This window comes from Musca autumnalis, unplaced genomic scaffold, assembly GCF_047663935.1.
Source record: "Musca autumnalis isolate F117 unplaced genomic scaffold, ASM4766393v1 scaffold_4, whole genome shotgun sequence".
Classification (NCBI taxonomy): Eukaryota; Metazoa; Arthropoda; class Insecta; order Diptera; family Muscidae; genus Musca; species Musca autumnalis.
In genome coordinates, this window is record NW_027411977.1 from 36,085,601 (window position 1) to 36,110,000 (window position 24,400).

At 35.8% G+C, this 24,400-nt stretch overlaps 2 protein-coding genes across 21 annotated transcripts in view; both read left to right on the forward strand.

The window, feature by feature from the left end:
* Exn (Ephexin) overlaps window positions 1–3,056 on the forward strand; it is a 408,096-nt gene extending 405,040 nt beyond the window's left edge. For all 18 annotated transcript variants that reach the window (XM_073980802.1, XM_073980796.1, XM_073980795.1 and 15 more), the window contains 3 exons: window positions 887–1,902; window positions 1,967–2,171; window positions 2,238–3,056. In XM_073980802.1, the coding sequence (XP_073836903.1) occupies window positions 887–1,902; window positions 1,967–2,171; window positions 2,238–2,404 (1,388 nt within the window). In that variant the 3' untranslated portion in view covers window positions 2,405–3,056. The remainder of the gene's footprint in view (window positions 1–886; window positions 1,903–1,966; window positions 2,172–2,237) is intronic.
* A 10,422-nt stretch (window positions 3,057–13,478) lies between these two features.
* On the forward strand, window positions 13,479–22,497 carry LOC141404269 (uncharacterized). Of its 3 annotated transcripts, none has more exons than XM_073987691.1 (2): window positions 13,479–13,689; window positions 21,295–22,497. In XM_073987691.1, the coding sequence occupies exons 1-2, from the start codon at window positions 13,645–13,647 to the stop codon at window positions 22,180–22,182; spliced, it is 933 nt and encodes a 310-aa protein (XP_073843792.1). In that variant the 5' UTR covers window positions 13,479–13,644; the 3' UTR covers window positions 22,183–22,497. The 3 variants fall into 3 exon arrangements, with proteins under 3 accessions (XP_073843792.1, XP_073843794.1, XP_073843793.1); XM_073987693.1 differs by lacking the exon at window positions 13,479–13,689 and adding an exon at window positions 13,786–13,909; XM_073987692.1 differs by lacking the exon at window positions 13,479–13,689 and adding an exon at window positions 21,093–21,192.
* Window positions 22,498–24,400: the final 1,903 nt, after the last annotated feature.

Sequence of the window (24,400 nt, forward strand, 5' to 3'; positions counted from 1 at the left end):
AGTCTTCTATAGGCAACAGAAGACCTCTTGAGGCCTTCGATTAGCAACAGAAGACCTCTTGAGGTCTTCAATATGAACCGAAGATCTCTTGAGGTCTTCAATAGGTAACAGAAGACCTCTTGAGGTCTATAGAAGACCTCAAGACCTCAAGAAGTCTTCAAGACCTCAAGAGGTCTTCTGTTACCTTATGAAGACCTCAAGAGGTCTTCTGTTACCTATTGAAGACCTCAAGAGATCTTCGGTTCCTATTGAAGACCTCAAGAGGTCTTCTGTTGCTAATCGAAGGCCTCAAGAGGTCTTCTGTTACCTATTCAGGAACACGAAGTCAAAGCCCTGTAGAATGAAACAGGTGGGGTGATATTTCCGGAACTATTTAACCTCTACCTCTCCTTATTCCGTCCACTCCAGACGGCATTGAGATCGTAACGTATGCTAACTATGTTGCCTAGACTTCCAGTAGGTGGCTTTTCAACAATTTGTGTAGCTAACTTTCATACAAACAAACGTCAACATAGTTCCATGTTTGGGTGTAACCCCACGCAATTTCATGTATCTAGAAAGTTTTAGTCATTAGTTATCTCGATCATAATACAAAGGTTCAATATTTCTAGGATATGTACTGATGTCAGTCTCAATGTAAAGATTGGGCGCCAGTAACTTTGTAGTGGGGAAATAGTGTGAGTCTTTGCTAAGTTTAAGTTGCTTTGCCTTCCAGTAGGTGGCGTTTCTAACATTTTTAGATTTTTTTCTCACATATCAGTTCTTCTCGATTGCAGATATTGAGAGGGTTTAAGAGTCTTTATCACGGAGCTTATCAGAAGTTACAAAATCCTGCCAAAATTGTAAACCCAAATTAATTCCTTCAAAAATTCCTTTTTCATTTCAGCCACCCTGACACCCCGTGAACGTGCCCTAATGGAAGCCAAATTTGAGATAATAACCTCAGAAGCCAGCTACCTGAAATCACTGAATCTCTTGCGTAATCACTACATGAATCATCCGGTATTTCGTGATCAAAATTTGGTCAACTCCCGCGATCGCAAGGCTCTCTTTGCCCACATTGTACCCGTTCACGAGTGTTCCGAACGTTTACTCTCCGAATTGGAGTCCTGCTGGCAGGATAATATAATGCTCATTGGACTCAGTAAACGTATTTATGCCATAGCAGAAAAGCATTTCCATGTCTATATCGGTTTTTGTGAAAATCAAGGTCGTATGGATCGCACTCTGAAGCGTTTACGCGCCAGCAAGGGTCTATTTGCTCAAAATCTCGAATTACTTGAATCAAGTCCGCTGTGTTGTGGTTTGAATCTCCATTCATTTTTAATGTTACCCATGCAACGTATTACCCGCTTGCCGCTGCTCATCGATGCTGTGTTCAGTAAATGTCATCCGAATGATGATGAATATGAAAATTGGAAAATGTGTTTGGCCATAATGAATAAAATTGTGACGCAATGTAATGAAGCGGCCACGAAAAGTGATCAGGCCTATGAAATTGAGAAAATTTCCCGGCAATTAGAATTTAATCCGTCGGTAATAAGGCCCTTGGCCATTGCGCCAGCCGGAGTATTGGCCCCCGGCACAAAGCCACGATACTTGGTGAAAAAGGGAGAATTCACACATCTAATATGGCGTGGTGATGATGCCAAGCTAACGTTTGGCAAGAAGTTCACCAAGACCACCATCTATGCCTTCCTCTTTTCGGATCTGTTGGTGTTGACAAAACGCAAAGGTGAGGAACAGTTTGCGGTATTTGACTATTGTCCACGCAATATGTTGACAATAACATCAGGTGATTCACTGCCACAAGTTCCAACCAAAGATTTGAATAGTCAGACTAGTAAAAATCTCATATTGATGACATTGCTAGAGAATCATCAGCGTAAAACAAATGAACTGGTAAGTTGGAAGAAGCTAGATGGGAAGAATATAATTTAATTTTGTCATTTCTGTCATTTTTTAGCTTTTGTCATGTCCCTCAGTGTCGGAGCAAGAAAGATGGTTACAGGCCATGCGGCCACCGGAGTCTGAGACTCCCGGCGAGAAACTCTATGAACAATGGGATTGTCCACAGGTCATTGCCAAACATGCCTATGAGAGCAATGAACCGGATGGCCTCAATTTGGAAATTGGAGATGTGGTTAATGTTACCAGAAAGTTACCGGATGGTAGGTTTTTGAGGGAAAGTTTTTACCTTTCTACAGATAATCTAATCAAAATTTCCACTTTTTCAGGTTGGTATCAAGGAGAACGCATACGTGATGGTGCCGTTGGTTGGTTCCCCGGAGATTATACCGAAGAAGTTAACTCTGCCCATGTTAGGGCCCGCAATCTCAAGCTAAGACATCGCCTGCTTACATTTACCGCCACCTATTTAGAGTCACAAAAACGCAATAAATGATCCAAAAGAAAAACCAGCTTATGGTCGACAAAAACAAACAACATGAGGGCTAACTAGCTCCCACAACCCCAAATCTAGCCTTTAATAATTTAAGCAAATCACAAAACTAAAGTAAGAAAAATAATATATTTTTATATAAGCTATTGCAATAACCCCCCATTACTTTTAATGTATTTATTTTATTATTTTTTGTTTGTAAACATGTGATATCAAATTATTAGAAATATTTGTTTTTTCGAAAGAGATAAAATTTGTTATTAACTAAAACTCATATGTATTTGTTTTAAATTTTTAAGGTTATGTTTTTCTCATTTGTTTATGATTTTTAAAATATATATGTCATATTAGTCAATAGTTTTATATGAAATTTATTAATAATAAAAAAATAGTTTATATTGGTATAAATGCATATATTCTCTAGACTTTCAATATTTTAAGTTGTGAATAAACTGAGAGATTTTATTGTAACGATAAGTTTTGTACAGTAGCTTTGTGTAACTTTAATCAAATAAATCTATCTATATATACATACACATATGTGTGTTAATATTTAAATATTTCCATATAACTTTTTAATTTAGTCCGAAATGTAAAAAATATACATACATAAAACGAATATTCAAAATAAAACAAAATACATATTATATTAAAATTTAGAAAATGTATTTTTTCATGGTAAGACCATAGACGAATGAATGTATAGACTAAAAATTTTCTCAGCTCTTAGCTTCGAAAAATTTTGAAGCAATAGATGTCGCAGACAGTTTTTTACGGGTTGATTGAAAGCTACTCGCTACTCACAGAAACCAAAATTCACAAAAATATAAAAATTTATGAAGTTATTATTTTACAAAAAATAGTTTTTATGTCATGTTCACACGAGCGTTTCAAGTACGTTGTTTGACTGTCGAACGACGTACATGAATTAACCCGTTTCCACGACACCATTCGTAATTAACAGAAACATAAACAAATTTTTCTTCATTTTTGTTTCCTTGTTTTCACGAAAATTTTAACCGAAAACACATAAAATATGCATTAAATGAATAGGAAAAGCAATAGACATTCCTTCAAATGTACATATCTTCTATATTTAACTACACACATTTCATTCATTTTTTCCATAAATTCTGAATAATTGTGTATTTTCAATATACTTTTATATGTATGTATGTTTCTGTTTTCAAAATTAAAGAGAGAGAGAGACATGTTAAAACAATATTTGTGTATACAGACTTTCAGTTATTTGTTTCTGATTTTTTACGCGATTTTGAACTAATGGACAACCATCTTCCTTCCGCATCTATATAAAATGTTTAGTTCATTAATCTTTTTCATTTTTTCTAAAAAATTTTGTGTTTTCAAAAAAATTTCAATTTTGAATTTAGACATCTCATAATTAATTTTTTCGATAAATTCTCTTATTTGTTAGGGATGGGACATACAGTGCCCGGCATAATTATTTTGACAAAATTTACATTTGTCATAAATGGCATATAATTATTGTCAGCATTCATATAACGGGATATTAACAGCTTAGGGGTTTTCTTTGTCCTCTCAGCTAAATAAAAATTAGTGGTTCAAAAATATTCCAGCTTTATTTGTGATTAGGTAGGCAAATGTTTAAAAAGGGAGGCAAACGCAAAACGGCATAAGTATATTGACATGCTATAATTATGTTACTTTTGGTACTTAATCGAACTTTTTGGTAACAAAATTAATTGATTTAGCTAAATTATTAACATTTAAGAAAAAATGTTCTTGAGAGTCATAGATTTTTAATTCAAATAGGGAATATTGGTGTCAAAAATTGTAGTGAAATTTAAAATTACAGTTTCGGTGATAAATGTAGCTATTGTTTAGACATTGCTGCCGTTATCTATTTATTTTAAAACGAATAAATCTCAAAATATTGAAAACGCTGTAAATATGGTCGATCTAGGCAGAAAATGTGAAATTACAGAAGTTGCTCTCCGGTAAATAGAGCAGAATTGCAAATCTAATCTTACTTAAGCACACAAATCCTCATCTTCTGAATAATTTCGATGTCAAAGCAAACTCTCTATTAAGACTAGAACCTCTAAACATTAGAAAAAAATCAATTTGAAATCAGTTTTTGCTATTCCACTCGATTTATAAATCATAGCCACAAAAATGTTCAATTAGATTTTCAATAAAAATCACTTGCACCCCACCAATCATTGTGGTAGAGCATATTGTGGACTGATAAAAATAAATTTGGACATAATTCATCTTAAAATATCCTTTTTAGTATGCTTGAGTGAAAAAACCGCCAAAAAGTTTGATATCTTTGTGAAATAAATGTCCTTCTGATGCTATTGCCATGCCCAAATATATCCAAGCATCAGAATATGTTGATCCGCCATTTAAAATACTGTGATATTTAATTTTTATCTATAATGCTGTGGACTATAATGAATATTTTGGCATTTTAAACAATATTTCATAACAACATGGTATTAAACCGATCGAAATGTTATGTATTCATTTGCAGAACACTGCTACTATGGTAAGCCTGAATTTTGTGGAGCAAGTTTGGGGCGTCTTTCGGGTTCAAACTTAAAGTAGTATCCTTCAAATATCACATTTGTAAGAGAAAAATGTTCTTACTCTCATTAAAAAGTGGAAATGTGGAAAATAATGGGAGAAAATCATCGAAAATGTTGTTTAGTGATAAATCCCTAAATCCTTGAAACATCGACCCGTAAATGGGTCCATAGCGGTACAGATGTGTGTGAAGCATATTATTTTTTACCGTAACTAATAATAATCATAAGTATAAATAAAACATTTTTAATTGTTGAGGTCTATAAATCAATAAAACAATTTTGTCAAAATACTTATGCCACGCAGTGAAATTTTATTTACATCACAAAAGTGGAAGCGTAAATTTAAATTGATAAAATTTATTACTAATTATAAGTACTCTAGTAAAGGATTAGCCAGAATATTTTTTCATATTTTTGTAGAAGACTAATCCGGTAAAAAACCAAACACATCATTTTTTCAAACTTGTCAAAATAATTATGCCGGGCACTGTAGTTATTCGTCGTTCAGAGAGTATTTCTACTCGAACAACGTAGAAAAATCGTCGTTCGTTCATAGAATTTTGTGTGGGGAAATAAGTAATTTATTCGTAGTTATGGGTCGAACAACGAATAGAGAACGAACGACGCGTCGCGACGTACCGTGGAAACGGGCTATTAGTTCATTTGTCTTACAGAGTACACGATCAAGTTGAAACATTTACAAAGACAGCCATCAAATTGTAGAAAAACGAATAAATTGTTTTCGAAGTCAAGTCAATTCCCTAGCCCCAGTTAGATGTGAGTAAGATGACTAGCCCCAACATCAATTGGTGCGACATCTGTTAGGCACAGAAAATCGGAGATTTTGTTGTCTATACATTTATTAGTCCATGGTTAGACCAGGAAGAAAATTAAGACAAATAAAAAAGTATCCTCCTGTGTAAATTGAAACACTTGTTATACCCTCAGAATTATGCTAACGAGGGTATATACACTTTCATACGGGCAAAATGTGTCTCATCGAAATAATGGTTTTAGACCCCAAGTATGTTTGGACGAAATGTGTTGCAGACAATTTGGAGTCGATTGAGCACTGTCCGTCTGTCTGGCTGGCTGGAGCGCACCATAACTCCCGAACGGATAAACCAATACGGTTCAAATTTTGGCTTTCGTAATATTTTAGCCAAACATAGTTAAAGTTCGAAGATGAGCTATATCGGTCCACTCCTTCCGGTACCTCCCCCACAAAAGTTCGAAAATGTTCGGAAAATTTGTGCGCACAATAACTCTTGAAGGGAATAACCGATTTGGTCCATACTTTGCCAATCGTGAAATGTGTACTAGACTTAAATAAGGTTTCAATATGGACTCAATCGGTCCACTCCTTCGGGTACCTCCCACACAAAATTTCGGAAAAGTTCAGTTTAGGGACATCTCTCGAATCGCTTTGATTTTTGTTTTAGCAACTTGTATTCACTGCTCTCCATGCGACGGTACAAGTTTCATCAGGGGCAAGTCCATACTTCCTGAGAAAATAACCTGAAAGTTGCAAAAACCCCCTATTACACCATGTGAGGTGGTTGGAGCGCAAGATAACTCTCGAACGGATCTGCAGATTCGTCCGAAATTTGGCCTTAGTAATATTTTGTCCAGACATAATTTAAGCTTGAAGATAAGCCATATCGGTCCACTCCTTCAAGTACCTCCCCCACAAAAGTTTAAAAATGTTCGGAAAAATTGTTCGTACGGTAACTCTTAAAGGGAGTGCACTATAGGTCAAACAGTCCATTTTACTGGCCAAAATTCAGGTTTCGCACATTGTATTTTCACTTATTTTGTGTTACTTTCTTGTAAGAAACACTTCAAATATAATAAAAATAAATTTTGTTTTTGTATGAGAAATTATACCGTTACATGGCAGGCTGCCAAATATGTATTATCCAAATATCTTTAAAATTTTTTTAACGAAATATGTTTACTTGTATACGTTCAGGGTGAAACAAAACCACAATATTAGCATAAGTAACGATTTGATTAGAAAGTATTCGATATCTATTTATCAAAAATGCCCTCCTATCATCATTTATGTGTATAAGTAGTTATTAAATGGGTGTTAACTTTGAATTTTCGAAGAAAGTAGAAATTTTTGAGGTTATGTACGGTTTTAAAGTCTCGGCAACGTTCGGCAATGAAAGTGAAAATTGAAACTGCTTCATTAACTCGTGCCGAATGCAGAAAATTTTATGTGATTTTGCGTAAATTTGCTCGACAAGAATTATACAACTTTTTTTAGGTTACCATATTTTCCATAATATTGATTTTTTTGAAGTCAGGGTTAAATCTCTTACCAAATAATGTTAGCCAAATTGGAGTCTACAGCATTCTGCTATGTTCTAAAGTCAAATTATTTACAAATCTTTTATAAATATATACAGTTATAGTCAAAATATGTCACATCATATTGTGGGATTTTCAATATAAAAATTTTAAGGCATATTCACATTAAAACTAAAACGAAACACTACAAAAAAAGCTTCTGAACTTATCGGACGTCGATGCCTTCAATTCTGTAGACAAATAACAGACCTTCCAGTTTTTGTCCCCAAAGGGTTAAGGTACCAGTTGTGTATTTGGTCCATAAAGGGTTAATTTTTTGGTCCACGTTGTTCCATTTTTCTCCCTGAATCTAAAAACACTATATTAACTTAAACCAAATACTTATTTTAACTTTAAGACTTTTGGCCAATAAAATGGCCCGTTTGACCTATAGTGGATTGGCCGCATTGGTCTATACTTTACACATCCTAATATATCTACCAGATATAGATTAGGTTCAAATATGGACTATATTTGTCCACTCCATCCGGTACCTCCCACACAAAATTTCGGATAAGTTCACTTTAAGACCTGCTATCGAAACACTTTGATTTTTGTTGAAGCAACTTGCATTCGCTGCCTCAATTACGATGGTAAACTTTTTTTAGGGGTAAGTCCATACTTCTTGAGAAAACAGCCCGAAGGGTGTAAAAACGCCCTATGACACCATCTGTTGTGACTGGAGATCCACTTTTAGTGGTATCTTCCCAGCAAAATGTTCGATGCCAAGGATGCTATTCAAGAATGGGTGCAAGTGAAATGGAATGTAATTTTTTCAGCATCTTCACTCATTCTTTTTACAAGAGCGTGACCCCCAAAAGATGCAATTCATTTTCAGATCCTAAGCATGTCATCTTTACTAACTCGATGGAATGGCATCTTCAACAATTCTTTGGAATGGCATCTATACCAATCCTTTGGCATGTCATCTTAACCAATTCCCAAGAATAGCTTTTTCACTAATCTTTGGCATGTCATTTTCACCAACCCTTTGGCATGTAATTTTCACGTCTTGTTCGGAAAATGGAAAATGCTGTATTGAAAAATGATTTTAATTTTTTATTTTATTAATTCAAAGGAATTAATGAAATAACTATAATTTATTTATCATCATAAAGTTTACATCTATATTTGCAGTTTGTTCTCGTTGTTGTAACAGTAGCTAATTGATCCTAAATTCTACGTACTACTGTCATCCACACTTAAAATTTATTATCCAACGTTTCAAACTTGGACAGTGCGTAGTCTGCTCGATGACATCAAACAACGAGGGTGCTTGACAATATCAAAGGGCTTTGCTAAATCAAGTGTCACTATCACTGTTCTATCGCACAGCTTGCTCTGAGTGAGTCTTCGGCTAATATGGAGATGGCCTTCAGCTCAGTTGTTGTGCTGCTTATGGATCCTATGCTATTGATCGGCAACTGGAAAGTTATTTCTGATGGTGGAAGAACTAAAGCCACAAGGGTCCTTGCTACGGGCGACAAAATCGGCCTGTAAGATTCACCTTTGCTGGCATCCTTTTCGGGCTTCAGTAGCTGACCTATTTTCCAGACTTCGGGAACGATGTGTTTGACAAGCGACAGGTTGTAGATTTAAGTGAGAAACTGGACTTCCGGCTGTCCCAGCTGTGGCAGTCTAAACACCGCCGCTGCACTGATTTTGTTTCATCTTACAAAAGCTTTTCTATTATCTTCTCATCACCAGTTCAGATTTCGACATGGACTCCAACGGCACTCCTTTAAGAATTTCTAGTTCGTGAACCTACATTTATGGTCTGTTCCTTTACTTTTGAAAGTGGTAAAACCGGCAAAAGTAGCAAAAGTTGTAAACTGCTTCCATATGAATTGTATGGTGTCTGAAGTAAAGGAACGCTTTTCGAGTAAAAATTTGTAAAACTTGAAGATTCTTGCACGTAAAGGAACAGAGCTTTAACTTGTAATTTTATAACAAAATTTTTGAAAATGTATACTCTTTTGTTTTGATGTCGCCACATGTAGGGATGTACAAATCGACTTGTTTTTTTTTTTGTAGTGATCTGTAAAAATGATTCAAATGCTGATGAAAAGATCGGATCTTTCACGACTTCCTTTGCATGGGTTTAAATGCTAATGAAAAGATCGGATCTTTCACGACTTCATTTGAACCAATGCAAAAGATCCAGTGAAATCATGGCATCTCATGGAACCACTTCCATAAAATTTTGGATTAAAGTTCAAAAGTTTTGCGGAGGAGGTACTTAAAGGAATGGACCGACATAGACCATGGGGGTGCCTAGGGACTTTTTACACCCTTCGGGCTGTTTTCTTAAGAAGTATGGACTTTGCCCCTGAAAAAACTTTTACCATCGTAATTGTGACAGAGCATGCAAGTTGCTTCAACAAAAATCAAAGTGATTCGAGAGCAGGTCTTAAAATGTACTTATCCGAAATTTTGTGTGGGAGGTTCCGGATGGAGTGGACAAATATAGTCCATATTCGAACCTGATCTATATCTGGTAGATATATTAGAATGTGTAAAGTATGGACCAAATCGGTCACTCCCTTCAAGAGTTATCATGCGCACAATTTGTCCGAACATTTTTGAACTTTTGTGGGGGAGGTACCTGAAGGAGTGAACCGATATGGCTTATATTCGACCTTAAACTTAGTTTGCACAAAATATTACATAGGCCACATTTTGGACCGAAACAGATCCGTTCGAGAGTTATCTTACGCTCCAACAACTACATACGGTGTCATAGGTTTTTTTTGCACCTTTCGGGCTATTTTTTTTCAGGAAGTATGGACTTGCCCCTGATGAAACTCGTACCGTCGTATGGGGGCAGTGAATATAAGTGGCTACAACAATAATCAAAGCGATTCGAGAGCTGGCCCTAAACTGAACTTTTCCGAAATGTTGTGTGGGACGTACCCGAAGGAGTGGACCGATTGAGTCTATATTGAAACCTTATCTAAGTCTGGTACACATTCCACGATGTGCAAAGTATGGACCAAATCGGTTGCTCCCTTCAAGAGTTATCGTGCGCACAACTTTTCCGAACATTTTCGAACTTTTGTGGGGGAGGTACCGGAAGGAGTGGACCGATATAGCTCATCTTCGAACTTAAACTAAGTTTGGACAAAATATTACGAAAGCCAAAATTTGAACCGAATCGCTTCATCCGTTCGAGAGTTATCGTGCGCACCAGCCAGACAGACAGACGGACGGACACACATACGGAAAACATAGACCAAAAGTTGTTCAAAACCCAAAATACTAAAATCGCGTGTTTAAAAACGAACTGTTGGTAAGCAGTATCCTGACTCTTTCCCCGTTCGTTATGACCATCCGCGGTTTCTGCGGTTAACCAATCCAACACAGCAGTCAATTGAACTTAGCCATAATGAAAGGAAAAAAGTACATGTTCGAATACTATAAAATTATGTGAACATTAAAATAAAACAATTTTCGCGAAAAATTATATTTTTCAAAGTTTTTTGTTTTTGTATATTCCCTGAATAAGATAAGCTTATATAAATTCCAAATTGTTTTTACATCTTCATTCTTTAATAATGGTGGTACGTCTCTTCTTTCATGCATATTTTTTTTAAGATAATTTTTAAGATAACTCAAATTTCAAAAGTGCATGATGCGAACGTTTGCGGACCATAATTACTTTTGATGATTTATGCACTGAAGTCTCCAACATCAGATCCAATCATAATATATTGCGCATATATGCTGCATTCTGAAAAAATCTAATTTTTATCAACTAAAGCCATTGAAATATTTAAATATGGAAGTATTTAAGAAAGACATTTACAAAATTGAAATATGTATATTTTGGTTCCAGCGTTCGCCAAATCTACTTATTTTATTTGTACTCATGTGCATTAGAGCTCATAAAAATCGCCAAAGATAATTGTTTTTGCATCTTCCCTCTTAGTCTATTGTGATACATCTCGTCTTCCATATACATATATCTTTTATGACAACTCAAATTTCAATGGTGAAAAACTACATGATGCAAACATTCGCGGACCATAGTTACTTTTGATGTTTTATGCGCTTTAATCTCGAATATCAGATTCAAACATAATACGCTACGCATAGTTGCGCCAATCTAAAATAAACACATTTGTCTCAACTGAAATCATTAAAACCTTTAAATTTGTTTCTGCAGTAAAATTGGAATAATTTATGTAAAACAATTTTAAAAAAATATTTTGGCAACGTTTGCCAACACTATTTTTTATCTTTGTTATAGCTGGGACTCTTATTTATCAGACCAATTCATAGCTTTCGATAAATGTTTGCGCCATTCGGAAAAAATCACGTGTTTTTCTGAAGTAAAATTGGAAAAATTTATGTAAAACAATTTTAACAAAAATTAAAAAATATTTTGGCAACGTTTGCCAACATTAATATTTGATCTTTCTTATAGCCGGGACTCTTATTTATCAGACCAAATCACAATTTTTGATAAATGTTTGCGCCATTTGGAAAAATCACATGTTTTTCTGAAGTAAAATTGGAATATATTATGTAAAACAATTTTAACAAAAATTAAAAAAAATATTTTGGCAACTTTTGCCAACATTAATATTTGATCTTTCTTATAGCCGGGACTATTATTTATCAGACCAAATCACATTTTTTGATAAATGTTTGCGCCATTCGGAAAAATCACGTGTTTTTCTGAAGTAAAATTGAAATAATTAATGTAAAAAAATTAAAAAAAATATTTTGGCAACGTTTGCCAACACTAAGTTGGCTATAAGTTTTAATATATTAATGGTTATAATTTTGTTTTTAAAATATTATTTTTGAGAATTTACAAAATGTATAAGATGTGGCGAAGCCTCCTCACCCATGGGGCTGCTATCGATATTGAATATTCTCCAACGGACTCTAAAACTGTAATTTACCATACTTCTTCCTTAAATATCAACATTATGCAAAAAAGGAACATGTTTTCTATTGAATAATCAAAAATGATTTTAAAATTCTAGCGGTTAATTGAAGTAGGTTCCTTGAATTTAGGTACAAAAACCGTAATAGGTATAACTAAAACAAGATACGTTTAGGATAATATTTGATTTTAACTTCACATTATAGTGTGGTATATCTATGGTATAAAGAATTTAAGTTAAACATGACAAATTTCTAACATTAACCCTCCACGCCCCTATCATGGCGTAGGCGCACAACCCCTTAAATATTTCATAATATTAATATATTAACATTTGCAATTGCTTTTTTCATGGGAATTATTGCGATTTATTTTCTTCAGTAGTTGTCTTCTAACGGTATAAAATGTGTTTTTGATAGAAGATATCACAAAAAATACCTACCATAATTATTTTCCCAATACCCTGAAAACACAAAACCGCGTGCGTCCGCTATCATACCTATGACACAATTGCCAACTTTTGGGGGATGATAGGTCATCATTGAACTCACAATTTTGCTTTTAACGGATTTTATCTAGCACTTGTATTTTGCGAGAAAATCGGCGCTGGCGTAGCCGCCCCAGTGGCGAAGGCGCCCCATGTTACCATATATGTTATAAATACATATGTACATATTTTTACTACACGACATTTACTGTTCAAATTCGAAAAATAAAAGCCCTGTTCCTTTACGTGCAAGAATCTTCAAGTTTTACAACTTTTTACTCGAAAAGCGTTCCTTTACTTCAGACACCATACAATTCATATGGAAGTAGATTACAACTTTTGCTACTTTTGCCAGTTTTACCATTTTCAAAAGTAAAGGAACAGACCAAAAATGTAACGCATTTCCTCAACTGTGCTTAAATTTGACGCCGTTCAGTATGCCTTGGCTTTGTACTCTTTCATCGATTGTTTTCGATTACCATGCACTCGAGTACTCGTTATCTGCCCATTTATTTTTCGATCTACAGATCTCTGGCTTTTAGTAGAGTTTTTATTTTGTTTATTAATTTGTTTTTATTAGTTTTTGTTTGTTTTTATTTATTAATTTGTTGTAAATTAATTAATTTAATTAAAATTAATTTTATATTAATTTAATTTCAGTTTCAAAGTCAGTTTACGCATCCCTAATTCATCAGCTGTTTGCGTTTTCCTATGTCACATTCGTAAACAATGGCCAGTTTGCTTTGATTTCATGTTTTATGATTGATTCTCTTTTGTGGTCTTTTTTCGGGCCGCAAGATGGCGTGTTCGTAGATGTTGTTGCCGTCTGTCCGTCTGTCAGCGTTGTTAAACAAAGGCACATTTGATAGAAGCGGAAGATTTATTGAAGATAGTAAATCGGGCAGAAAACTAAAATATCTACAGAAAGAAAAATATGCAAGAAAAGAATTCATCTAATGGAGCAGCTGGCTACATGCAGGTAAAAACCTAGAACAAACAAGGGTTGAGTTATCTCGGAGAATTGAAGTTATTGAGTCTGTGTTAGAAAGAAATAAAGGAATATGTTATCTAGTGAAGGAAAGACATGCCACCGAGCAAGTAGCATGAACAAATTTTAACACAACGTCTACACCATTTCCGACAATAGTAAGAGAAGAAAGCATTTGATCACACATTCTGGAAACATGAAAAAGAAAAAGGTTACAAATAAGTTAAAAAATAAATATATAATTAAATTAATCGATTAGATTTAAAGTGCAACAATGTTACCAATCGTGAAATTAAGACCGAGTTATGAGTTATGGTTTATGTGTTTGAAAACAATGGGAAGGAACCAGTCATAGAAAAGCCTCATCGTATAATAGAAAAGTGAAAATGAAAATGCGTTTCTTAGAAATTGCTAAACAATTCTAAATCGGAGATTAGCATTTCAATGTAAACTTATAATGCCAACTACTTTACAATCATGAAATAGTATGCTAAAGAAATTGGTACCAATGCAAGTGGCTTTACCATCCATTATCAATGCACAGTCTTTGAACACAACGTGTGCTCAACATCCATCGCGCTTACATTAGCATATCCCTAGGAAATTATCGAAATTCTGTGTAGATAAGTCCAAGGCCAAATTAAGTGTGTTCGTTTACTAAATAATTTGTACAAGTCCAGTAACTTCTTGTAATCGACTAAGGTATTTTACATTGTACTGTAGAGTAAACGAACAACATCCAGTAACAATGTGTACAAATTGTAAGTAAACGAACACACACATAGTGAAGAAGCTCGTTTTCACATGCCTTTCTAGAGGGCGCATATTTATTCATTTTATGTCATGACCTAGCCAAAGTAGTCTTCGGACCTTATGGCTATAGAGGATATAATACTTTTAGACGATCAGATAGTTGACTCATTCAAAGGAGCGGGTTGAATGGACTGGATTCGGATTGATCTGAAAATTTTAGCACAGGTATGTAGGTCTGGACAGGAAATCCATACTTTCCGAAATATAGGCTTCAAAAGATAAAAAATTCCCTTGGTGTGGAGATTTCAGACTTTCTCCTATGAAAGGGAATGGGAAAAAATCTCGGCTAACGCCAACAAAATTTTCGTTTAAATCGAAATTTTTTAAGTTCGATCCGAATCCAGTCCAAACATTCAAATTATGCCGCTGTTCAAATATAGTTTTACTAATTGCACCAGGCTTCGGAACCATACATCAGCACGGGTAGTATCATTGTTTTGTAAAGAGTAATTTTTGTTTGGCAAGATGTGGCTTTGTTGTTAAACTACTTAAGCCAAAGTAGCATCTGTTGGTCAATACATTCTTACATTATAATAAATTGTTCTTTTTATTTCACAACTGATGTCGTTTGTTGTATTTACGGCGGTGCCAAGGTAGACGAAGTCCTTTACTACCTCAAAATAATAGGAACCAACTTCAACAGTTGGTCCAAACTCAATGGACGCATTGCGCGTCGACACCATCAACTTGGTGTTTCCGCCGTTTACCGCCAGACCCACTTTAGCAGATTCTCCTTCGACCTTCATAAAGGTATCAGTTACTTCTTTTACTGATCGTCCCATGATGTCTATATCATCAGCATATGTAGATTGTGCCACTTCTTTTGACGGTTGCCTCTCGTATAACCTTGTAGACATATGCCCCTATAGTTAGAGAATACAGTCTTATCTCCTTTCTTGTGGACGGGGCACAGGATACTAAGGTTCCAATCGTCGGGTACTCGTTCTTCCTGCCAGATGGTGCTAACTAGCTGATGAATACACCTTATCAGCGTGTCGCCTCCGATTTTGAACAGCTCGGCTGGTAAGCCATCGGCTCCTGCTGCCTTATTATTCTTCAGCCGGTTTATTGCTGTCTTTACCTCATCTTGGCTGAGCGGTATACATTCAATACCATCTTCTGGGACTGGATCTGTGGTATCATCGTCTTCACTACTATTGGATACCAGCAGATTAGAAAAATGTTCCTTCCGTATTCTGAGCACGCTATCTGAATCAGTTACCAAATTACCTTGGTGGTCTCTACAGGAGGAGGTACCTGTACCAAAGCCATCAGTTTGATGCTTCAATCTTTGGTAGAATTTTCGGACTTCATTCTGGCTCCTGTACATCTCGCACTCCTGCTTTTCCATCTCTCTCTCATTCCTGCGGAAAAGACGTTTCTCCTCTCTTTTTTTCTTCCGATACCTCTCTTATGCGCTACTCTTTGCTACTGTTTGTAGAGTAGCCCTATATGCCGCATTTTTCCCTTTGGTAGCAGCACGACACTCCTGGTCATACCATGGATTCCTTGGTGGAGGTCTCTGGTATCCTAGTATGGATTTTGGCGCTGTTTGCATGGAATGGGCAATACTTTGCCATTGTGCTGATATGTTTTCGGGACGAGGAGAGCTTTGATTAAGCAATTGGCCCAGTTGAGTGGAGTATGCTGTGTCTATCTGTTGTGATTGCAGCTTACCGATGTCTAACTTTCATGTTGTGTCTGTCGTACTTTGTTTGCTACGTTTAACCGGGTGCGTACCTTTGCTGCAACAAGGTAGTGGTCCGAGACTATGTTTGCACCTCGGAACGCTATGTTATGGGCAGGACAACGGTCATATGTTTCTTCTAAGCGCTCATAAAATATATCATTGGTATGTTCGTCCTTGTCTTCAGTGGGAGCATGAACGCAAATAAAGCTGATGTTGAAGAATTTTGCTTTTATTTGTTTTAACCTCCGACCAACTACAAATCCGCAACATAACTCATGCTTTATGTCATGGCAGCTATAATACAGTGCGTTGTTGTGACGCCTTTCCCATTCCATCGTATTTCCTGTATGGCAGTAATGTCGGCCTTGAACTTTTCAAGTACATCTGCCAATGCGTAAACTGCACCTTCTCTATAAAGAGTGCAAACATTCCAGGTGCATATTCGCAGATCATGGCGCTAAAACTTTGCGGGGGTCGTCAACTTTAGAGGGATTTGTTTTTCTTTTCTTTTGTTTTTTCATAGAAGGCTGCTTTTTTCTAGGGGAGGGTTACTAACCCGGCGTTAAACCCAAGTTTGTAACGGTCTTATGGGTGAACGCGCGGCACATTTTAGGTCACTACCTTTAACGGATGGTAGTGGCAGCTACCTCAGGTAACACCACGGGGAGGTCAGTGTCCACTTGATATGTAAAAGGGGGCCAGATAAATCCTGGTGTTTGCCGGCAGGGATCGTTCCTTGGTATCTCTCATCCTCTGCGTCACCTACGCAGAATTTGACATTTATAATATTTTGTCAAACTTAGACCAAGTTTGAAGATGAGCCACATCGGTCCACTGCTTCGGGTACTTCCCCCATAAAAGTTCAAAACATTGCTCGTGATACCTCTCGAAGGAAGTAACCGATTTCCACATCGTAATACTTTTGCCAGACGTAGATCAGGTTCGAATATGTACCATATGGGACCAATCCTTCGGGTACCATCCACACACAAATTTCAGAAAGGTGCAGTTTAAGACCTTTTCTCGAATCGTTTTGATTTTATTGATTTCTTTGGGCTCAAATTACGAAGGTAGATTTTTTCTGGAGCAAGTCCATATTTACTGAGAATGTTCCGAAAGCTGTAGCTTCCCCAACAAGTTCAAAAATTATCCCTAAAATGGTCCAAACTTAGTTTAAGCCCGAAAATGCGAAAATGAGCAACATCGGTCCACCACCTGACACCTCCCTCACAAAAATTCATTTTTGTTAAGTGCATTTCAAGATCTGTACGAGGATCTTTGGAAAATTTTACAGAAGATATTCCTGTACAGTGACATTATATTTTTCGTGGGCAAGTCCGTGTTTCCTGACATAATGGTCCAAAAGCTCCAACTGAAATGACTAGTGGGAGCTATATCTATCCACTTCCAAAATAAATGTGTCGGTTCATACGTTCAGGCACCTCCTCTGCTACACTTTTGAGCTTTAATCTAAATCCATATTTTTTGTCAGTAATTCCACAAAAAAGCCACAATATTCTGAAACATTCTATATACATCGTACCTGTTCAACAAAAGGGTAGTAACTCAAAATTTTCTATCATAATGTATCGTTTTTAAGTGAAAATTTCAAAAATTTTGTTTACTGCCCTTCATGGTAGAACAAATATAAGGTAAAGTTAATACTACAACAAATACAACTCGAACAACAACCACAAAGGAATTTGTTTTTGTTTGTAACGTTACTGCCAGTTGTGTTTGTAAACAAAACAAGGAAATGTCTATAAATTATTGGAATTTAAAAAAACTAATAATTTTTCACATTTGGTTGAATATTTTTGGAAAACATGAATGAAAATTCGTTACATTTTCAATTTTTATGTTTCCACATCATTCCACTAAATGCATAATTTCTCGCAGAAAGTAGAATTCTTGCAGAAAAGTTTGGGGTCGCTGGAAATGCATAGAAAAAGGAGAAGCTGTTTCAATGTTTTGTTTTAGAAATCAAAGAACCACATGTTTATTTGGGCTTTATTTTTTTAAATTTTAACAAAATACCTCACATATTAGCAAACGTTGTATCGCCTCTACAAGCGGGGATTTACTGCGCGGCTTATCGTTCGAACTTGGAGGAGGTTACATATCATTGATATGAAGAAGTCTTTCTGGGAAATGGTTTTTTCCGAATGATATATTTTTTTCTCAAAAAATATATGTCCCTAATGTACATCGATATAGAAATAAATGTATAAAATGCCATATGAAATTTGACACTAACGTTACAACCCAGTTCAGTCAGCTGTGTATTGCTGCTACCTTTTCTTATTCTACCATGACTGCCCTTGTTGAAAAGGTGCGACATAATTTTTGGGGAAAGGATTTTGGTTGTGTAACCGGCATTCGAGGTGTCTGTCCATAGATGTACGTTTCAGTTCACTATTTTCGGAGTATATGTCTTTCGGCAAAGCCAACTGATACTTTTTATACCCTCCACCATATGGAGGGTATAATTAAATTTGTCATTGCGTTTGTAACACATCGAAATATTCGTTGGAGACCCTATAAAGTATATATATTATTGATCAGCATAAAATTCTATGTCGATTTGACCATGTCCGTCCGTCCGTCTGTTGAAATCAAGATACAACTCGCAATTTTAAAGATAGAGAGTCAAAATTTGGTAAAGAAGTTTTTATTACTTGCAGGATGGTTGGTATTGAAAATGGGATATATCGGTCCACGTTTTGATATAGCCCCCATAGAACGGTACCTCCCGATGTTCGGTATTTTTAAGATTTTAGCTTCATTATCCTACCAAAATGGCTGAAATTTGGTACGTAGTCTTCTTTAGGGGTAAAAAACTTTCCCCCAGAATTTTGTCGGTATCGGTCCACACCTTCATATAGCCCCCATAGAACGGTACCTCCCGATTTTCGGTATTTTGAAGGTTTTAGCTTCATTAACCTACCAAAATGGCTGAAATTTAGTACGTAGTCTTCTTTAGGGGTGTGAAACTCTTCCCCAGAATTTTGTCGGTATCGGTCCACACCTTCATATAGCCCTCATTGAACGGTACCTCCCGCTTTTCGGTATTTTGAAGGTTTTAGCTTCATTATCCTACCAAAATGGCTGAAATTTAGTACGTAATCTTCTTTAGGGGTATGAAACTCTATGTTTTAGCTTCATTATCCTACCAAAATGGCTGAAATTTGGTACGTAGTCTTCTTTAGGGGTATAAAACTTTTTCCCCAGAATTTTGTCGGTATCGGTCCACACCTTCATATAGCCCCCATAGAACGGTACCACCCGATTTTCGGTATTTTGAAGGTTTTAGCTTCATTATCCTACCAAAATGGCTTAAATTTGGTACGTAGTCTTCTTTAGCTTCATTATCACACCGAAATGGCTGAAATTTGGTACTTAGTCTACGTTGGTGGTATAAAACTTTCCCCCCAGAACTTTGTCGGTATCGGTCTATGCCTTCATATAGCCCTCATAGAACGGTACCTCCCGACTTTCGGTATTTTAAACGTTGTGGCCTCAATATTCCACCGAAATGACTGAAATTTGGTATTTAGACTTCGTCGGGGGTACTCAAACTTCGCCCTTTAAATTTGTGGGTATAGGTCCACGCCTTCATGTAGCCCCCATGGAAAGGTACCTCCCGATTTTTCGTATTTTGAAGGTAGGTCTTCAATATTCCACCAAAATGGCTGAAATTTGGTAGTTAGTCTTCAATGTGATATAAAACTGTTCGCCAGAAATATGTCTGTACAATGTCTTCTGTATTCCAGAAGAGTATTATCAGTATAGGTCCACGTCTTCCTATATCCCCATTGAAGCGTACTTCTTGATTTTCCGTATTTTTTAAGTTTTAGTTACATTCTCTTACCGAAATATAGGAAATTTGGTATTTAGTCTTCTTTGAGCCTAAAAACTTTCCGTCAGAAATTTGTCGGTATAGATCGACGTTTTGAAATAGCCCCCATAGAATGGTGCCTCACATTGTTTTACCGAAATTGCTGAAATTTAGTATTAAGTCTTCTTCATACACGAAAGGAAACTAATTATTCCAGTTTACTTCAATACAACTTGTGGTGGAGGGTATAACAAGTTCGGCCCGGCCGAACTTAACGCCTTTCTTACTTGTTTACTTATAAAAATTAGTGTTCTGTTCATAGGACATTTAGTTCCAACTTCTTAGTAGTTATAATTTAAAAAAAATTAGCAGTCGGGTACCACCATAAGCACATCCCCTGGCTTTTGACATCCCCTCGGTGTAGTGTTGGTGTAATTTCCAAAGTATTTCAGCCCTGAAAAAGTTCTCTATAAGTGGTGACATGACGTTTGTACTGGGCGACAAAAAGTGGTGCCATATTATTGAGCCAATATGAATCGGGTGCACTCATTGATATTAGAACATATAATCATTATTAATAAAATAATAAATGATATTTGAGCTTGAGGTCCTGAGACCTCGAAAAAACACAACAATAATATAATCATTATTTTTTATTATTTAGCAGCTGGAAAAGCCCACAAAGAGCATTGTTTAATTCTTTTGTTAAAAAATTTCTTCGATTTTAATAAAAAATCTCTAAAGGCTATATTTAAACACATACAACTCGCCCACTTATATTCCCTTCGAAAAGTAAAACTAAAATGGATGTAGATTATTTTATAGCTGTTACATTATTTCAAATCCTAAAATATCGAATACAACGACATGGTTATCGCAAAGTCTCGGTTTGAGGTCAAATTTTGTTGTTTTTATTATTGTTTTTAATTTGTGGTCGTCCACATTATTTTTCTGAAACGCACCAACAACTACACGCTGTTCTGATGAAGGCCCTTATCGGCAATTTCAATCTCTGCATCAAGCGAAAAGTACAAAAAACCCAAACAAACATACAAAAAGTCAATTATAAAAAAATAACAATCAAGTCCAGCCATTTATGGCAATGCGGAGTATTTAGTTCAGTATTTAGTCAGATCAAATGAAGAAGCTCTTAGTGAGTTGAACAGTTGTTGTGGAATAAATTTTATTATTTTCAAACAACAGGAGCACCATAAACATATTTATTTAATATTCATTTGTTAATGTTCTTTTACAGACAAAACGTATGATTAATCTAAGCAATTCATCAGATGAATATCACACGGCAAATGATGAATCCTTTACAACAATAAGTGCAACAGGCCAACAACAACAACAGCAAAGTGGTGTTGTGGGTGCAACACCGCCCACAACATTAGCAGCACGCAAACAATTGTCACCTGCCGATCCGAATGAACCGGCTAAACCTTTATCCGCATATGCATTATTTTTCCGTGACACAGTCAGTGCCATTAAGCAGCAGAATCCAAATTGTACATTTCAGGAACTGTCCAAGATTGTGTCTTCCATGTGGGAAGCCTTGGATCCAGTTCACAAAGCAGTATATAACAAGAAAAACGAGTTGGCCAAAAATGAGTACATCAAACAAATGAGAATTTATAGACAACAACAACCACAAACAGCAGCAGCAGCAGATGGAAGTGTGACAATACAACAAACGCAATCTCCTAATACCAATAAACAGTCCACAATATTTACTACCATGAATCTTAATCAACAGCAATCCGCAACACCAAATTTCAATCAAAATAGTGCAACAACACAACCACAAATGGCAGAGACAGTGGTCAGCAATAACCAAGCTCCGGCTACTGTAACAGCTGCCGCAACTGTTAATCCTCCTGCTGCCTCTTCGGGCGGCGGTGGTGACCAAGTACAAATTATCACTGATGGTGGGGAAGTCATACAAAAGTGCACCAGGGAAAATTGCAATAAAAGAGCCATCGTTAATCCCGATTGGGAAGATGAATATTGCAGTAATGAATGTGTAGTCATACACTGTCGTAATGTTTTCAATGCATGGGTTCAATCCAATTTGGAGGCTAAGAAGCAACAACAGCAACAAACATCTGAAATGCAACAGACACCCGGAGCTAATACGTGAAATTAGAGGGTGGACTACACCACACATTTTCTGGATAATCCACAACAGATGCTACTAACTTTCCACAAAACTTACAAGAAAACATTTGTAATGTTTCGTTTTAAATTATTTAATTTGTTTTTGTTTTTCAATCCGATAACCGAAGAACATCGATTTAAATGCTATGCAATTATTTTCACATTTGGATTTCATTGAGAAACACAAATAATTATTTTTTTTTATTAAATTTTGAATTTAATGTATTTTATAAATAAACAAAACACAACGTTTTATATAGCATATACATACATAGAAAATAAATTATTAATTTTAAGATAGAAGTTTGAAGTTTTCATTTGGAAGGGAGTAGTTTTGTGGGTTTTTGCTTAATGGATTTAGACCAATGCACAGTGCGAAATATGAGCACTTTAGCGGAACTTTACTAATAACGTTTAAAGTAAAGGGCGTAGATTCCTAAAATTTTGCAAAAATGTTTCTTATATTAATGGATATTGTGGGGCTCAAATTGGTCCACATAGGCCCGCGGTTTCCCGTAGCGTTCATGTAACGGCGGCTGTCGTTTTTACTTTTTACATTCATTTTTCAATCGATTTTGCTGCAAATTGGTATATTGAGTTTTCAGCGGAGAGAAAACTTATGTACAAAATATTTTCAATATAGGTTCGCGTTTTGGTATAGACCCCATTGAACGGTACCGGTCGATGGGACATATTTTAAATGTTACAGACACATTTTCCAACGTATTTGGTTGTATTTTGGCATTTTATGTTCTTCGTAGATAGAAAACCTCTGTGCGAAATATTAACATCGTAGCTACGCGTTTTTGGTATAGCCCCCATATGACGGGTTCCCTCATATTAGGTATTTTAAATGTTGAAGACAAAAATTGCAACAGATTTTGATGAAATGTAAATTTTAAGATGTTAGCGAATAAAAATCCTCCTCACATAAAAGCTGTCAACATAGGTCCACTTCTGGGTGAAGCCCCACAAGGAGTAAATGTCAATAATTTTTGTTTTCATTTGTAGCTATAATGTTTATTGGTCTATTTAGCAGGTCTGTACCATTAACTTTATTAATAAAGTCTCTCAAATCAAGGTCAGGTTGGAACTGCATTACAATTTTTAACGTCTATTGGTACTTGTACCACAGCATCCAAAAATGTTGCACTATATATAAATCATCAACATTTACAGGTCAAAACTATTAAAAATTGCGAGAGGATTCTTAATTTAACAGAAATCATTATTTGTTAATATTAGTGAGTCCATTTCTTCAAAACACAGTCAACAGCGGCGTCCATCGCCACGTTTACCTTCCACTTTCGAAAATGCAATTAAATGTTTCCGAAGTCATTTTAAAAAAACTTGAATTTCTCCGAAGACCGCACGTTACCGCAGCTGTTTTATGGCTTTGCGAACAGAGGAGACCCCAATCTTTCAGATCATATATATCTTAAAACGTGAATGTACGTGAATCACTTTTGAAATATCCACGGAAAATAAAATAAACTATTTTGAAAAATTCAAAAAATCACTTCTTTCTGATTAAAATTGCACGAAAACAAAATGAAAGTTTTTGCATTTTTTTAAGAGTAAAATATTATAATAGTTTTGTAAAATATTAAGAAAAATAAATCATGGCATACTGACCTACCATTTGTCCGCGCCACGCTATTTTTTTTAACGAATCCAAATTATATTTTTTAGAAAAAAAAAATATGAAACGAAAGTGCAACTTTAAGTGCATTTTTAAGTCGTTTCGCGGAGTAAATCGCCAAACTGAGTATGGGCCATTTGCATTGGAGTACTTAGCTAACGAATTCACTAAAATGTAATTAATTTTATGTACTTTCAAAATCCCTTAAAGTTCCACTAAACTTCCCATATTTCGCACTGTGCAATGGTGGGCAAATTGCGAGAGACTCATGTATTTTTTACACTTTTGTGTATGAGGCCGAGCATTTCTGCCCAACAGTGATTTAGACGCCAACTAAGTTTAGGCCAAATCGATTAAAATTCAGAGTCAATTTTACCACGTCCTTACGTCGATGTGGTTGAGTGGTGTACAAAATCTTGAAGGGATTAACCAATTTGGCTCGAATTTTGAACACGCTTACATCAAGATCGAAGATGAAGTTTATCAGTCAGCTTCTTTTTTAACGAAAATTAAACATTTCTGGATAAAATCGATTTGGTTCAAACTGTACACAGCGTAA

Bases quoted from the DNA above. Each gene is read 5' to 3' on its own strand.
- LOC141404269 (XM_073987691.1), top strand. From the start codon at position 13,645: ATGCAAGAAAAGAATTCATCTAATGGAGCAGCTGGCTACATGCAG. The intron at 13,690-21,294 runs GTAAAAACCTAG...GTTCTTTTACAG, and splicing joins GAGCAGCTGGCTACATGCAG to ACAAAACGTATGATTAATCT.